The sequence below is a fragment of the Pollachius pollachius genome (genome assembly GCF_949987615.1).
Source record: "Pollachius pollachius genome assembly, chromosome: 2".
Lineage (NCBI taxonomy): Eukaryota > Metazoa > Chordata > Actinopteri > Gadiformes > Gadidae > Pollachius > Pollachius pollachius.
Genome location: NC_136935.1, coordinates 1,549,310 through 1,566,009, shown reverse-complemented (window position 1 = coordinate 1,566,009; position 16,700 = coordinate 1,549,310). Strand labels below are relative to the sequence as shown.

At 47.2% G+C, this 16,700-nt stretch overlaps 3 protein-coding genes across 4 annotated transcripts; 2 read left to right on the top strand and 1 right to left on the bottom strand.

Annotated features, from left to right (window-relative positions):
* Positions 1-167: 167 nt before the first annotated feature.
* ttl (tubulin tyrosine ligase) lies at positions 168-6,140 on the top strand. Of its 2 annotated transcripts, XM_079730589.1 has the most exons (8): positions 168-508; positions 645-845; positions 1,116-1,194; positions 1,298-1,530; positions 1,682-1,817; positions 2,034-2,303; positions 2,634-2,777; positions 3,185-6,140. In XM_079730589.1, the coding sequence occupies exons 2-8, from the start codon at positions 677-679 to the stop codon at positions 3,399-3,401; spliced, it is 1,248 nt and encodes a 415-aa protein (XP_079586715.1). In that variant the 5' UTR covers positions 168-508; positions 645-676; the 3' UTR covers positions 3,402-6,140. The 2 variants fall into 2 exon arrangements, with proteins under 2 accessions (XP_079586715.1, XP_079586714.1); XM_079730588.1 differs by having other exon boundaries at positions 168-845.
* Positions 6,141-6,522: 382 nt separating this feature from the next.
* polr1b (RNA polymerase I subunit B) lies at positions 6,523-13,347 on the top strand. Its single transcript, XM_079729311.1, has 15 exons — positions 6,523-6,734; positions 7,132-7,299; positions 7,528-7,674; positions 7,950-8,082; positions 8,267-8,403; positions 8,534-8,757; positions 8,863-9,034; positions 9,309-9,477; positions 9,569-9,850; positions 9,948-10,081; positions 10,306-10,476; positions 11,307-11,463; positions 11,571-11,767; positions 11,861-12,111; positions 12,245-13,347. Exons 1-15 carry the CDS (start codon positions 6,558-6,560, stop codon positions 13,119-13,121), a joined length of 3,396 nt encoding a protein of 1,131 aa, XP_079585437.1. The 5' UTR covers positions 6,523-6,557; the 3' UTR covers positions 13,122-13,347.
* A 147-nt stretch (positions 13,348-13,494) lies between these two features.
* Positions 13,495-14,511, bottom strand: nanp (N-acetylneuraminic acid phosphatase). Its single transcript, XM_079729312.1, has 2 exons — positions 14,373-14,511; positions 13,495-14,197 (listed from the first exon to the last, which is right to left on the bottom strand). Exons 1-2 carry the CDS (start codon positions 14,460-14,462, stop codon positions 13,556-13,558), a joined length of 732 nt encoding a protein of 243 aa, XP_079585438.1. The 5' UTR covers positions 14,463-14,511; the 3' UTR covers positions 13,495-13,555.
* Positions 14,512-16,700: the final 2,189 nt, after the last annotated feature.

Sequence of the window (16,700 nt, the reverse complement as noted above, 5' to 3'; positions counted from 1 at the left end):
ACTCAGGTCATGATTTCAGCGCAAAAATCCTATAATGAATTGATCAATCGCCTATACACTGCAGGGTAGACTACAATACCCAGAACCAGGCACGGTTTGCGGTAGTCTGTCTGTATGGATGACAGACGACACTGGGTTCAACAAGAGAATAGGGAATAATAGACATACTGCGCGTAGACGATTTGGATTGCGTGACTGCGATCTCGATCCCTAGTTTTCCAGCCAACCATTTGTTCATTTTCATTTACTGTATACTGTTTCGGATTTAAAGAAGCTTGTGCTAAAGTTTGCGGGCTAACAATGATATTGGTCAGTTAGCAAGCCGGGGAGATAATCTGAGGTCCAGACGGGAGAGGCTTCGTGAACTGGGGGCGACAGCAGTCACGCCCTAGTCCAGGGATACCCATCCAACCCAAACTATGTCCTTCAGCCAACACAAAGTGTCATACATGGGTCATTTGTAGGTTTATCGACTGTAGCATAACGCCTGAAAGGAGTTCTGGAGGAGGTAGGTCTGGACTGGATATGACGGACTTATTATCATGCTACAAACAATTGCGTCTGCGGAGATAACCCTCGCCAGTCCGCCTGCTGTAGAGCCAACCAGCCGGCTTTACACAACAGTGTGTTATTATTATTCCTAGATCATCATCACAGCCTCTCGACCTCTACCACCATGAATTCCCCTGTATATACATTTGTGACCCGGGACGACAACAGTACAGTTTATGCAGAAGTTGCGAAAATACTTGTTTCGACTGGACACTGGAAGAGGTTGAAACGAGACAATCCCAGATTTAACCTGATCCTGGGGGAACGGAACAGGTTACCGTTTGGACGCCTAGGTAAATGTTGCATTTGATTTGTTCTGAAATTGAATGAAAGATAAACTCAAACGAAGGCTACCTAATATAGCATCGTATGTATTGTTAACCTTGGTATCGTCAGTCTTTTCCATAAAATGCTCTGGGGCTGCCACTCAACCATGAAATAGTTGCTCCATCATGTCGATGCGGAGACGTGTTGACGTCTTCCTCTGCAGTCCATGCAGGGATAGGCTGTACACATTATGGAAAGTTGATGCAATTCTTCATTTATTACATTTGTCTGGACAGGTCACGAACCCGGACTGGTGCAACTGGTCAACTATTATAGAGGTGCTGATAAACTCTGCAGAAAAGCATCACTTGTGAAGTACGTATACCATGTTACATTTTCCTCCAGGAATGAATTATTCATCGGACATTCGCTAATAGCTGACCATTGACTCTGCTTTACTGGGACATTCCTCACGCAGACTGATAAAGACCAGCCCAGAGCTGTCGGACGCCCCGACCTGGTTACCTGAGTCCTACATCATCTATCCTACCAACCTCAACACCCCAGTCGCCCCGGCTAAGAACGGCATCAGCCACCTGAAGAGCAACCCCAAGACGGATGAGAGGGAGGTATTCCTGGCTTCTTACCACGCGAGGAAAGAGAGCGGAGAAGGAACGGTGTGGATTGCCAAGTCATCCGCCGGAGCCAAAGGCGAGTCTTTCTGTGTGGGCTGTGTGTCTGAATCAAGTTAGACATTCATTCTTTTATCAAACTATAATGTGACCATATTACTTTTATCAAATGAAATACAGACTCTAACATGCAAACGTTTCAGTTGAAATATTTTAACTTCTTCCTGCAGGTGCTGGTATTTTGATATCCAGTGATGCGAATCAGTTACTGGAGTACATTGATAATCAGGGGCAGGTCCACATCATTCAGAAGTACCTGGAGAAACCCCTCCTGCTGGAGCCGGGCCATCGAAAGTTTGACATCAGGCAAGTCCAGTCAATGTCATGTCAATGTCATGGCCAATACTTTCAAGAGCTGTTCATCACAACGATGGCCTCAAATAACTTAACAAACCCACAGTGAGATGCATACCAACGCATTTCCGGTGGCTCTGAGAGGGATTTAGAATAGCAGCGAACAGCTTCTAACCTCGTCCTCCAGATTCTAACGGTCTCCTGTGTGCGCTGGGTTCTGCTCGCCAGGAGCTGGGTGCTGGTGGACAGTCAGTACAACATCTACCTGTACCGGGAGGGCGTGCTGCGCACCTCCTCGGACCCCTACAACAGCGCCGACCTGGACGACATGACCAGCCACCTGACCAACCACTGCATCCAGAAGGAGCACTCGCAGAACTACGGCCGCTACGAGGAGGGCAACGAACTGTTCTTCGACGAGTTCCGCCAGTACCTGCTTAGCACCCACCACGTTACCCTGGAGACCGCCATCTTACCTCAGATCAAGCAGATCATCAAGTAGGCCCCACTGTGTGTTCGTGTTTGTCTGATGGTTTCATGTTGTGGTGGGGGGGGGGGGGGATGCTGTTTTGTGTTTGTATTCAAAGGCTTGAAACAAGTACGTCGTTGGGTGTTTCCTCCCACTCACTTTCAAACATCTCTGGCTGAGTGTGTTTGAAGTATTCCTTTGTTAGACCTATCAAATCGAATTAGTTCATCCACCTTCGCGATTGCATAAACGGCTTTTAGCGACCCTATTATAAAGAGGGATGGTTGTTTACAGTGCAGTGTTTGAGATGGGGAAAGCCCCCCCCCTGACAATCGTCTAATGTGATCTGGGTCTTCCAGGAGCTGCCTGTCCTGTGTGGAGCCTTCCATCACCACCAAGCACCTGTCCTACCAGAGCTTCCAGCTGTTTGGCTTCGACTTCATGGTAGACACCAGCTTCAGGGTGTGGCTGATCGAGATCAACGGAGCACCGGCCTGTGCACAGTGAGTACCGCTGCAGCCCCGTCCTTACTTATTGATCCGATGGTATCGGTTTGCATGCCATGCGTGTATATGTATCAGTCAAGTGTTCTTCCTCTGTGTTGTCCTTGACTTGGCACATTTTTGTTAAACTCGACAACTCCTCGAGCCAAGCCTGTATTTCATCATGTCTCCTGGGAGCCTTGAAATGTATTGAGTTTTAAGGAGGGTTATTGGTTCTTGATATTATTCGCAGTATCATCACTTTGAATCTGATAGAGGTGGCACTCCTTGTGCTTTCTAGATAAGCGGGATAGTTTGCATGTATCGATCCATAGCTACATTTCCAGTGTTAATTGTTTTATTAGTTTGCTTCTAGGCAGGGCTATCTTTGCCACTCAATATCAATATATAATCTTCTCCGCCTACAGGAAGCTGTACCCGGAGCTCTGCCAAGGCATTGTAGACGTGGCAATCTCGAGCGTTTTCAACCTCAACAGCGGCAGCGACTCCGCCTCCTCCTCTGGCTCCTCCTCTTCCTCCACCCCATACTCTTCCTCACCATCCTTCTCCACAATCACCCCTGGCTCATGCTCCTCTCCCAAGCTGAGAGGGCCCCTTCACGTGGGACCCTTCACCAGACTGTAGGCCCCCCCCCCCCCCCGAAAATTTGATTATGTTAATTTTGTGATTGTTTGACGCTAAAACCGAGATTGAAATTTGATTAATCGCCCAGCCCTATGCTGTCCCACACAGAAGGCTGTGGGCATGCCACACGCACCCTCAATACACACCTAGCCCTCACAGGGTGGGGTGTGTATTGAGTATGGGGGGGGGGGGGGGGAGATCATGTAACACATGATCATGAATGTGTTCTCCACTCCCAGGATGTGGGGCCGGGGGGAAGTGAATAAAAGACTTGGATGTAAATATTGAAAGTGAAGATAGAGGAGGCAAGTGACGAGATGGATAATAATTGAAGGATGAGTTTTAGAAAAGTGTGGTGCAGCCCGCCACCGCCAATGCTTCCGTTGGATGGATAAGGATGGAAAAACGTTGGGCGAAGATGGAAACCGATAATGGATAAGTCAGAAGAACTGCAGTGCCTTTGTGAATCCCCAAGCTCTCACTCCCTTTAAAAGAATAAGTCAGGTCTTTGTGTTCCCGTCTGCCTTGGCAGTGCTGAATCGGGAAGAGAAAGTCAGGGGGAGGATTGATGTCTTTCTGGTTTGCTGAACAGATGATGATCGAAGTCCTAATGAGGTCTATTGTGGTTTTACCCTGGAGGAGTTTGTTGAAACCTTCAGTCCTTCCTCTCGCTGCAAATGGCCCGCTGCCAAGGTTTGACGGAGGAACACACAAGTTCAAAATCCAAATCAAGTATAGTGCAGTCCCGAATTCCTCTATGCTGGTTGTGTGAATGCTACAGAATCAGAATACTTAGTGTTGGAAGGGTAGAAGGAGTGTGGAAGTGAGTTAGTATTGTGTTTTCATATTCACATGCACGTATCCTTGCACCTGCTTAGCTGAGCTCTGGGTAGGACACTAGACGGCTGTTCTGTCCCAGGTAGTAAAACTACTTTACCACATAGTCTCCTGCTGGTGAAAGGATTGCTTCAGTACAATAATCCTATCCTATTTGATACGGCTAGTGTAAATCTATGTTTTTCTATTGCAAAAAAAGTACACCTAAACTATCAAAATCGAGGATTATGGAAAGCATTGACACTTTTTATCGTTTCTTTAGGTTTTTTGGCACTAAGAATATCTTGATTTAATGCTAGCCTATTTCTTTAAAATATAATATGATTAATGGTTATTATTTCTTACTCTTTATAAATGCAAATCATGTACTTACACAATGCTTCCTAAAAATGAATTTATTTATAGAACAGGAAAAAGAAAATTCTGTTTGGAAGAATTCCAGTGTATAGAGCTTGTACATCGCATCACAATGACACAATGAATGTGTTTTATTGGACAGTGAGAGCTGTCAGTTGATGGGGGTGCCTGACTAGATTGTCTCGACAAAACAAGCTACGCCTATTTACGGTATATTTATGTTGGTTTATGATCGTACAGTACTGCAACTCTCAATATGGCCGAACATCGCCAACAAAAACATCCCATGATGCATTCTGATGTACGAGCCCTATACAGACCAATGTAGTTTATCAGTATCTGTATACTTTTCCAATAATTCTAAGTTTCAACCGTTTTTGATTTGTCTTCACCAAAGATGAACCTTCACTGTTCAAGCTTCAAGCCTAGGGGAACTCAATTTACTGGCTCATTAACCTTATATCACTGCCATTTCACCTTGTTAATTTAATACATTGTTTTTGTACTTATTTTGCTACACTATAGCGTAAACAGTATTATCGTATTTGCCTGGTTTTTAGCAACGTCTTGAGAAAAAAACAAAAAAACATTAATTTTCTACATGATTTGTGTGATTTTTGTACATTTATTTTAGTATTTGCAATAAAGATCCACTGGTCTTTCCTTAGCTCTTCAGCCCAAAAGTGTCCCTCATGTTCCAATGTATTTCATTGTTTAGTCCAGCGTCAGCAATGGCATCACAGATCCACTTTCACAGTACTCTCCCAGCCTGTATATGGACATTATTTATGTTTTTATTTACTGTGTGCTGGTGTTTACATGTTGACTGAGAAATGAAGAAATATAGCCATGAAGCAAAACATCCGTGGTTGTGGAATGGAAAATAATTGAAGTGTATTTATTTAGTAATTACTTAATATCATGTTCTCAGAGGTGATGCATACGTGTGAATATCCACATGCTTTTATGTGTAGAAGCATTACCCAGATGTGTTGCTTGATAAAGAAATACAAATAAATGGCATTTCTGTTGAGACAAGACGATGTACACAAATATACAAATGTCTTTATATTTGCTGATCATGTGGGGAATTAAAAAGTGTCAGTATTTGAAAAAAAAAAAAAACATACTTGCTGGAAAAAGTCTTTCCATCAAAGGGAAGGGGTGCCTTAGACGGAATTGCCTGTTGTATTGCCTGAACTAGAAGCAATCGACCTCCTGCATGTAAATGCACCTTCATTTATTCAATTGATTGTAACGGTCTGAATTTGTTACCATACCTTTGAAGGTTTACTGTTTGATGTTATTACTTGAACAGCATTGATGTAATATCCTGCCATGCACGTTTTGTTGCACATCCTATCATTTTTAGACTGTGTTTTCCTCATACGTTTTGGGTCCTCTTTCTTACCAAAGAAAACATTGCTGTTTGTTTCCAGATACATTTCAGTGCTTTTAAATGTTATCATTATTTTTTTGGTCCGATTGGAAGATTAGGTGGTCATCACCTAGAAGGAGGCATCCGTACTAGTCAAAATAAGTAAATGCTGTTCGTGTGTTTCTGTATGTTTTGATGTTTTATTAAAACCTGCACGAAACCATGATTGTCTTTATCCAACTTTATAAATACATAAAACAATTCTATATAATTTATGAAATAAATCAGGCTAAATACTTATATATCTTCAGTTTTTATCAAACCGAGCCATCAAGCGAATTCAGAACTGAAAGAGGTCAACACAAAACGTGTTCGTAAATGTGACTTTTTTAATTTTTCCAAGTAGGCATTATTTAATTATTAATAATAAACTTAAATAATAATCAAATAATAATACCAAAGTAGCCAAAAGCGAATGGAAGAAGCGTCACTTCGTACAGTGAAAACTGTTTTCTCTTCCGGCTGACATAGGGGTTGTACTTCCGGTATCACAGGCACATGTGGTAAACAAGCACTGCAGCAACATGGACTTTTCAAAGAAGTGGGATGATCTATTGAAAGGTCCAAGTTTAAAGCATTTATCGGAACCAGGATTCGGCGTCCCGAAGGAGAAACAACATGCTGCCATTCAGGACATCACTAAAGCCCACACGGAGTCCTTCGATCAAGCTGTCACAGATGGGCTGAGTCGCGTGGTGCAGGTCAGTCCTCCTGTGTAATAAGGTTTATGAACTTGAACCAAGTAATTAACTCTAAAGTTAAGGACTATGGGTTAAGATATGGGACCCGGTCACTATTAGGGATCAATCAGCACAGTGCTACATAATGAGTACATCTAAGGGATAAATCATTAACCATTAATAGTGACTAATTACTAATTATTTTGGACTGCACTTGTGCGGTATACGACTATAATCAAGCTATTACACAATAAAGATGGAGCTAATTGAACCATGCATTCCATGATCAAGGCCTGCTATGTTAACCCTTCTTCGGAAGTCTTTCAATGCACGACGGTTTCATGTAAACCGACATGATAAAATGTGACGCTTACCATGTGCAGCCTGCTTTACTTTGCATGTTTTTTTATTTTCTCAGGCTATTCGGCCGTTGGAGTTCACATACAATAATGACCGAGTTTCCCTCGCCTTTGTCGACGCCACCATTATGAAACCAATGGTGGCAAAGGGCACAGTCTGCCGGGACCAGAGGGTCTTCCCAGCTGAGTGCAGGGCAAGAAAATGTTCTTACAAGTCAAAGATCGTGGTAAGTCATTCTCTAAAAGGGGCTAGCTGTGTGTGAACCATGAGGAATGATTAAGAAGTTTTAATTGTTATGTAGCAGTAACACAGCATTTAGTTAAGTAGCCCATCTTTTTTTTTATCCCACTGCCAGTGACAATATGTTGTGAATGTGACAAAAATTGGGACACGAAGCTGCTATGATCAAGTATCGCATTGTGTTGTAATCTGAGCCTATTCGTTTGTCTACCAGGCAGATGTAAGTTGGTCGGTGAATGGTGTTCCCAAGGGTATCATCAAACAGAACCTGGGCCAGGTACCCATCATGGTGAAGTCCAAACTGTGCAACCTGCACGGCCTTCCCCCGAAACAGCTGATTGAGCACCACGAAGAAGCCCAGGTAACAGACATATCCCACACCACCTAGGGATAATTCTGACTACAAATTTTCCTTAAGATTCAATTGAATGATTCAATTGATGAGAAGAAGTTTCGTTAAAATACTGTTGTTATACGTTGGTTAATTGGGCATATAAAGCCTGGTTCAACTCTTGTATGCTCGCATGCAAAAAGTGTTTAACCGACTAGTATTTCTGGTGCAGACCGACTTAACTAAGACAGCTGACACATCATCCATCTGCTAGATGTGAAAACCGACTCTTCTCTCCTCAATAGGAAATGGGCGGCTACTTCATCATTAACGGGATCGAGAAGGTCATCCGAATGTTGATCATGCCTAGGAGGAATTACCCGATAGTCTTGTGCAGGCCCAAGTGGAGGAACAGAGGCCAGGGGTATACTCAGTATGGTAGGCCAAACCATATTCATGATCAGTCAGGAGGGCTGGTTGAGCCTCCAGCTAGTTAACGGGTTGGTGTGGTTGAGCCTCCAGCTAGTTAACGGGTTGGTGTGGTTGGGCCTCCAGCTAGTTAACGGGTTGGTGTGGTTGAGCCTCCAGCTAGTTAACGGGTGGGCGTGTTCTGTGCCTACAGGTGTTTCCATGCACAGTGTCAGGGAGGAGCACACGGCCGTCAACATGAACCTTCACTACCTGGAGAACGGCACCATGATGCTGAACTTCATATTCAACAAAGAGCTCTTCTTTCTACCGCTTGGCTTTGTGCTCAAGGTAATCAGGTTTATATTGTGTTTATTAAATCTGCCCCAATACGACTCACTCTTGTATATGTCAAGTGTCTTGAGGTCTAGGAGTTGTTGGAATGGAGTGCTACGTTCTAACCCCAAAATGTTTTGTTCAGGCCCTGGTGGACTTCTCAGACTTCCAGATCTACCAGGAGCTGATCAAGGGCCAGGAGCACAACACCTTCTACAAGAGCTGCGTCGCGGAGATGCTGCGCATGGTCATGGAGCAGGACTGCGTGACCCGCAGCCAGACGCTCAACTACCTGGGAGAGCGCTTCCGGGTCAAGCTCATGCTGCCCGAGTGGTACACCAATGAGCAGTTTGCAGAATACCTCCTCGAGTACGTCTCCATCAACGTCTCCATCCGTCGTGCTGCTGGCCTTGTTGTTGTTGTTGTTGTTGTTGTGGTGCAGTCATGTGATCTAATGGTTTCTGCTTTCACCAGCGAGTGCATCTGCATCCACCTCACGTCCAACGTGGAGAAGTTCTACCTGCTGTGCATGATGACCAGGAAGCTCTTCACGTTCGCCAAGCAGGAGTGCACGGACGAGAACCTGGACAGTCTCATGACGCAGGAGGCCCTCACACCTGGGCAGCTCTACATACGCTTCCTCAAGGCAAGTGGTGTCACCCGTCACACCACGCGACGGGAGCGTTGTTGAAGTCACCTCCCTTTGATGACATGCACTGCTGCCTGTTTGGGAAGGTGCCGTATTTCCCAGGGTAAATGGTGCACTCTTATAGAGAGTGTGCCTGCTGATCACATGAAACCTACGTGATGATGTTCAGAACCACGTGTCTACCCATGCTCCAATAGGGTGAGTGTCTCCATCAGGGGAAGGGAAAGCGTCGTAATCCTTTCCATCGGCGTCCTTTCCTCAATGCAAACAGGAGCGGATGGCCAACTGGTTGATCAGCGTGATGCTGAACATGAAAAAGAAACGCAAATTGATGGAACAGCTGAGCTCCGGTTCCATGATGAAGATGTTCCACAAGGCCACCGAGATCACCCGGGCGTTCGAATACTTCCTCGCAACCGGGACTCTCGTTTCCCGATCTGGTACGGCCGCGCAATCATTGGAATGATGGTGATGATTTGTTCGCTCTGAATGTTTTTATCCGTCTCACACCGAACCCTAACTCCCTCCCAGGTCTGGGCATGATGCAGAACTCAGGCCTGAGTGTCGTCGCCGACAAGCTCAACTTCATCCGCTACCTGTCTCACTTCCGCTGCGTGCATCGAGGGGCCGCCTTCGCCAAGATGAGGACCACCACCGTGCGCAAGCTACTGCCCGAGTCCTGGGGCTTCCTGTGTCCCGTCCACACCCCCGACGGAGAGCCCTGCGGCCTCATGAACCACATGACCGCCAGCTGTGAGATGGTCACCCAGAGCTGGTCCACCGTCAGCCTGCCCGCTCTGCTCTGCTCCTTGGGTGGGTAGCTGTGTGTGTGTGTGTGTGTGTGTGTGTGTGTGTGTGTGTGTGTGTGTGTGACAGGTGTTTGACGTATCCCACTGTGTTGTCCCAATAGGTGTCACCCCTGTGGACGGGACGCCCAGTAAAGCGTTCTCAGAATGCTACGTCGTGCTCCTGGATGGCAACGTGGTGGGCTGGGTGGAGGAGGAGATCGCCCCCCTGGTGGCTGACTCACTGCGCACCTTTAAGGTATTTGTTCAGTTAGCCTTTTAGCCCAGTGGCTTTCTATTCAGTTAAAGAGTCTGTAAGACATTACGATAAATATCTTGCTTTTAGTACAAACCTATGTCACAAGGATTTCTTATGACAAAAAACATGTAGCCCTTCTTCACTCTCTAACATTGGAACTCGGTCATCGGTCCACATAGTCCAGCACCAGTCTCCTGCTAATGAGCCTCGTGGGCCCTCTGCAGGTCCTGAAGGAGAAGAGGATTCCCCCGTGGACCGAGATCGTGTTGGTTCCCAAGACGGGCAAGGCCAGCATGTACCCCGGCCTGTTCATCTTCACCACGACCTGCCGCATGATGCGCCCCGTCCGCAACCTGGCCCTGGGCAAGGAGGAGCTCATAGGGACCTTCGAGCAGGTGCGTGGGAGCGGTTTTCACGCGGTGGACCGGGATGGGGGCGTGGTGTAGCCTGGCTGTTGCCAGACCAAGCTTCACCGTAGATTGCACGTTGGTCCGGGGAGGCTGCTGTCATTTTCTTCAGCACAAGAGGCGTGATCAACAGGCCGAGTTCAAACGACTCTTTACGCAATTGGCTGCTCACCGTCGCTTCCCTGTCGTCACGGTGTTAAATCAGCCAATAGCGCGTCAGATGGAAAAGCCAGCTTGGTGATTGGCTCCCGCAAAACCTAATCGGAGGCAGAAAGAAATGTATTGCTCTTCTCCAGACCCTTCTGCAGGGCGAATTCAAGGCGCTGGCAGAATGGGCGGGGGGGCCCAGTCTAGGGGGTGGGCAGAGATGACCAGCCTCCTGAGACCAACCTGCTCTCTGAGAGAACATTCTGTTTCCCTCGGTGGAACACGCTGCCCCTGGCCTCTTCCAAGGAATACTAAATGATTAAATCCGTTCTGCGGGGAGAGAGTTTCAGTTGAGGAATATTAAGGAGTGCCGCAGACTGTAGAATTTCAAAACAACGGATGTGCCAAGGAAAAGAAAGGCATCAATCGAAAGGCTTTTCTGCGAGGAGAATGTCTCTCCTTTACTTCCAACCGGATTCGGAAGAGCGACTTCTTTATCGGTTTGGATGGCTGGATTTTTTTAACAACATAAGGCCATGGCCATATGTGGACGTCGATTGCTGCCGAGCCCGGGCCGGAGTGATATTCGTCGTAAAACGCAAACCGTAACATCTGGACTTATCTTACGAGACTAGGTAACGACATCTCTGCTCTCTCTCCTCCTCTCACAGCTCTACATCAACGTGGGCGTCATGGAGGATGAGATCCAGCCAGGGGTCACCACACACCAGGAGCTGTTCCCCCACACCATGCTGAGTGTCGTGGCCAACCTCATCCCCTACTGCGACCACAACCAGAGTCCCAGAAACATGTACCAGTGTCAGATGGGTAAAGGCCTCAATTGGTCCTCTGTTTGAATTCCCTTGAATAGTAAATGTTGAGATGCACCGAGCCCTCAAATCTGAACCCCCACCCACCCACCTCGGTCCCTGCAGGTAAACAGACGATGGGCTTCCCGCTTCAAGCGTTCCTGAATCGCTCCGACAACAAGCTGTACCGCCTGCAGACCCCCCAGAGCCCCCTGGTCCGGCCCGTCATGTACGACCACTACAACGTCGACGAGTTCCCCATCGGCACCAACGCCATCGTGGCGGTCATATCCTACACCGGCTACGACATGGAGGACGCCATGGTGAGGCCTCCACCTTTTTAGAGTCGGGTTTCCCCGTCACGGCGAGCGGGAAGAGGTGATGACCTGCTGTGATTTGGGGTCCCTCTCCTCCAGATCGTGAACAAGTCGTCCTGGGAGAGGGGCTTCGCCCACGGCTGCATCTACAAGACGGAGATGGTGGACCTGACGCAGAAGATGAAGGGCGAGGACAACCTGGTGTTCCACGCCGACCCGGCCGACCCCAAGGTGCGGGGCAAGCTGGACGTAGACGGACTCCCGCAGATCGGGGCCAAGCTGAGCCACGGGGATCCCTTCTACAGCTACATCAACCTCAACACCGGCGAGAGCCACGTCAACTACTACAAGTACGTCACCCCCCCCCCCCCCCTCGCCAGTCCCCTAAGCTTGGTTCACGTTCAGCTCATTCCTCCGTTCACGGAGCAGTATTCCCTTCGTTCCTGAGTCCCTTCAAATGTTTTGCGGTCGTCTGATTGGCAGGAACCAGGAGAGCTCGGTGGTGGACAACATCAAGATCTGCAGCAACGACCAGGGCACAGGCACCTTCAAGCGCATCTGCATCACGGTGCGCATCCCGCGAAACCCCACCATCGGGGACAAGTTCGCCAGCCGCCACGGCCAGAAGGGCATCCTCAGCCGGCTGTGGCCGGCCGAGGACATGCCCTTCACGGAGAACGGCATGTCGCCCGACATCCTCTTCAACCCCCACGGCTTCCCCTCGCGCATGACCATCGGCATGCTCATCGAGAGCATGGCCGGCAAGTCGGCGTCCATGCACGGCCTGTGCCACGACGCCACGCCCTTCACCTTCTCGGAGAAGAACGCGGCCCTGGACCACTTCGGCGTGCTGCTGCGCGAGGCGGGCTACAACTACTACGGCACGGAGCGCCTGTACAGCGGGCTGAGCGGCCTGGAGCTGGAGGCGGACATCTTCATGGGCGTGGTGTACTACCAGCGGCTGCGCCACATGGTCTCCGACAAGTTCCAGGTGCGGACCACGGGCGCCCGCGACAAGGTGACCAACCAGCCGGTGGGCGGGCGCAACATGCAGGGCGGCGTGCGCTTCGGCGAGATGGAGCGGGACGCGCTGCTGGCGCACGGCACCTCCTTCCTGCTGCACGACCGCCTCTTCAACTGCTCGGACCGCTCCGAGGCGGAGGTGTGCGTGCCGTGCGGCAGCCTGCTGTCGCCGCTGCTGGAGAAGCCCAACAACTCGGCCATCCGCCACCGCAAGACGGCGTGCATGCTGTGCGGCCGCAGCGACACCATCGACACCATCAACGTGCCGTACGTCTTCCGCTACTTTGTGGCCGAGCTCGCCGCCATGAACATCAAGGTCAAGTTGAACGTGAAGTGAGACCCCCGCCGACCGCGCGCGGGTCTGTTGTATTTAAGATATTTTTCTATACGTGGAATTCAGCCAAAACAAGACCAGCCATGTTGAAGACGGGTTGTGGAGCTGGTTTGAATGCAATGGTTAAAGATGAATGAGAAGGCTTCATGATGGGGGATAGGGGTTGAAAGATGCATCATATCATCGATTTTATGTTCATTTCTGTAACATAACAAACAGAGGGGCGTTTCTATGTATGATTATGCTATTTCAAATTCTGCTGGAGTAATAAAGGCTACACTATAAAAGCTGTTCATGATTGATCAAGTATTTTAATAAACGCACACACAGACGGCTATTATTTAAGAGATTATATTTAAATGTAGTGTTGTGATGTTCATCCTGACCCTAATTATGAATCAAATAATTGGGCAGTCTTTCTTCACCTAAGGTACATTTTATTCATTCAATTCTACCAAGATGTTCGGCAAGTCTAGCACAGTGGGAATGGTATAGTCGGGCTTCGCTGTACATATGTCTTGCGACGCTCCAGAGTTCTTAATCCAAACCGTAGCTCGCACCCCAGCATCAAAGCCCCCCTGTATATCTGTATCCAGAGAGTCCCCAACCATCACGCAGCGCTTCGCCTCTACGCCAAGCACTGTGAAGCAGTGGTTGAAGATGGAAACAGCCGGCTTCTGCTCCGCAAATTCACCTCCCACTACGATAAAGTCGAAGAACTCCTCGCATTTCGTCGCGATTATCTTCTCTCTCTGCGTCCGAGTCTCCCCGTTGGTGAGCAGAAGCAGTTTGTATCTAGTTCTCAGAGCCTCCAGCAGGGCGCATATCTCCGGGCTGAGGCTGAGAAGCTCCAGACGGCTGCTTTTCCAGAGGTAGTAGCATTCACTAGCCAACGATCTGGTACAACTGCCGGCGACCTCCTGGATGCTGCGCTCCCAGTGGTCCACCCGCAGCTCGTCTATAGAGCCGCCTGACGTTGGGTCAAAGGTCTCGTGCAGCAGTTTGTGTTTGAACTTTTCATTGATGTGGCCCAAGCTGACGTCATCAAGGCCCCGTGTCTTCTGCAGGTAGTCGTTTGTCTAAAATACAAACAAAACGCAACATATAAATCCACCCCGTGTCATTTCATCCACCGCCAATCGTAATCTATTGAATAAATAAATATATACGGCTCTTTTATGTTTCATTTATTATTCAGACCATTAAACCAAAGTAATTATAACCTTCTACGTTTGAATTGTTTAATAACCTCACCTTTTCTATTGCAACACGGGATGCAAGTGCAGTTTCAATGAGTGTGTTGTCTAAATCAAACAATATCGCTTCAATGGGCTTTCGGTCCATTGCGGCGTATCGGTTCTTGGTTTTTTAATTTATTTAACACGAGCTCGACGTAAACACACGCGGAAGTGACTTCGGAGTCGAATCGGTTGCGGTTCCTTTCAGGATCATGTGGTTGTAGTTCTAAAAACAGCGCGACACTTCGTTGCGTCCACTAGAGGGCGGGAATGGATCGCTTTACAAGCCTTGGTCTTTCTTTCTTTATTTATTTTTATTTTTTACATCAGAAGGGGCATGTATTCGAATGAGACTCTTTCTAGGATCAGCCTGCACTGTTACTTTAAAGGAACAGAGGCCTATTAGTACGATCTATGTCTGCCTATTCACAATATAAACTGCACTGCAAAGACACCATGTGATATTGTCTGATAATATTATATGAATAATCATTTTTATTGATAGCCATATTACCCATCGTTGGTTAGTTCTAGCAATATGTGTAGCTTTTGGTTTGTCCGGACTTGAGTTTTTTGGAATTCAGTCGTGACAGTGAATAGGAGGAAATTATATGGTGTAAACTTGTTCTTCGCGTCTAAAATGTTTGCCTACTTAATAAGCCTGTATAACTTGGTGGATCGAGCGCACATCCACTATCCAAACATTTTTTTTTGTTTATTACGCAACCGTGTGCTTTGTTTACTTTTTCAGCTGGAAAAATGCCAGAGGTTCACACGCAACTGCGTGAGGGCTTCGTGCGCTCATACCCAAGCATTAAGCACTACGCAATGCACCGTGCCTCCTCCTATAGCCGCTGTGGGGACGATGCTGAAGCTTGAGTATATGCATGGTAGCGATCTCATCGCACTAGCCTAACTTGAGGACGAATGACAAGGATATCAGAACAACTTTGAAGAGCAAGCTGTCATTAATGTATCTTAACAGCCAAACAGCACCTGCCTGTTGCATGCGAAGGTCAGGCCTGCTTGTTTAAATGAAAGATACTTTGCAAGTGAATTCCAAGCCGTTGCTTAATTATCAGAAGACTTATAATCAAAGCAGGAAATGTGGTTGCAGTAGGTGCGGACTTTATTCAAACACGCACATGGAATTCCCCGATAGTTTTGAAATAACTTACCAGTCATTTACAGACATTTACAGAGATCTAAGAGTTCCGCATTCCCCGCGTTTTACAAACATACTCAGTTGCACTTTATCATCGTGGGAGGCCGTGGCGTGTTGACCCCTGATGCATGTATGATCTCTCTGCTGGCTGCAACAGCACCCAACAAAAATAATTCTTAATTCTCAGAATAACGATGTTCCATGACATCAAGACATGAAGTAAAACACAAAAAACACCTGCCACCTCTTTTTTTTCTCTCTCTCTCTCTCTCTCTCTCTCTCTCTCTCTCTCTCTCTCTCTCTCTCTCTCTTCTCTCTCTCTCTCTCTCTCTCTCTCACTCTTTCTCTCTTTCCCTCTCTCTATGTGAGTGAGTGTGTGTTAATCCTAAAGAATATATATCAGAGTATACTGTTAAAAATGATGGCACTATTTTACATCAATAACAAAAAGCCGCTATATATTATTGTTGATGAGCCACAGAAACGAAAAGCCACAATTCCTCGAGGACATACATTGTTTGTTTTGCTGAAATCAATCAAACATATACAAAATAAATTATTTTCATGGTTCAGAAGGGTTCTACCGTGTACATTCTGAATGACAATTGATAATAAAACATTTTAAAAGTATGTCATTATTTAAGCACATACACAGATACATGCAAGCATAAGCAGGCATGCACACACATACGCACACACATACGCACACAAACACACACACGTAGATGTGAGATTGTATCGCGGGCACGGGAATGTATGAACGGCAGTCTAAAGAGACACGCTGGTGTGCTTAATGGCACTCGTCATGGCAACGGCGGGCGTCTGTCAAACTGCACGTACACACAAACAAAAACACAACAAAGTGTTCTGGGACAGTATGGTGCCTCTTTGGCCGGTTATGCAACGCACTCTACCTCTATGTAGAGATAAATATATTTATATATAAACATATCTATACATGTACACTATGTCCCTGCAGGACTTATGTGAAGCCTATGTACTACTCTGAAGCCATTATGGTCGGCTTATGTCGTTGTTTGCTCGCTCTCTCTCTCTCTCTCTCTCTCTCTCTCTCTCTCTCGCCCCCAGATAACCTAGTTCTAACAGCCTGACAAAGCTTTATTCTTTTTATTTGGTGGCTGCTGTCTGGATCAGCGTACTACGGTCGAGGCCGTGTTG

Excerpts from the sequence above, each read along its gene's own strand:
- ttl (XM_079730589.1), top strand. The coding sequence starts at position 677 with ATGAATTCCCCTGTATATACATTTGTGACCCGGGACGACAACAGTACA. Across the intron at positions 846-1,115 it reads GTTACCGTTTGGACGCCTAG|GTCACGAACCCGGACTGGTG; the intron begins GTAAATGTTGCA and ends TTGTCTGGACAG. Across the intron at positions 2,304-2,633 it reads CAGATCAAGCAGATCATCAA|GAGCTGCCTGTCCTGTGTGG; the intron begins GTAGGCCCCACT and ends TGGGTCTTCCAG.
- polr1b (XM_079729311.1), top strand. The coding sequence starts at position 6,558 with ATGGACTTTTCAAAGAAGTGGGATGATCTATTGAAAGGTCCAAGTTTA. Across the intron at positions 7,300-7,527 it reads CTTACAAGTCAAAGATCGTG|GCAGATGTAAGTTGGTCGGT; the intron begins GTAAGTCATTCT and ends TTTGTCTACCAG. Across the intron at positions 7,675-7,949 it reads AGCACCACGAAGAAGCCCAG|GAAATGGGCGGCTACTTCAT; the intron begins GTAACAGACATA and ends TCTCCTCAATAG.
- nanp (XM_079729312.1), bottom strand. The coding sequence starts at position 14,462 with ATGGACCGAAAGCCCATTGAAGCGATATTGTTTGATTTAGACAACACA. Across the intron at positions 14,198-14,372 it reads CCCGTGTTGCAATAGAAAAG|ACAAACGACTACCTGCAGAA; the intron begins GTGAGGTTATTA and ends TTTGTATTTTAG.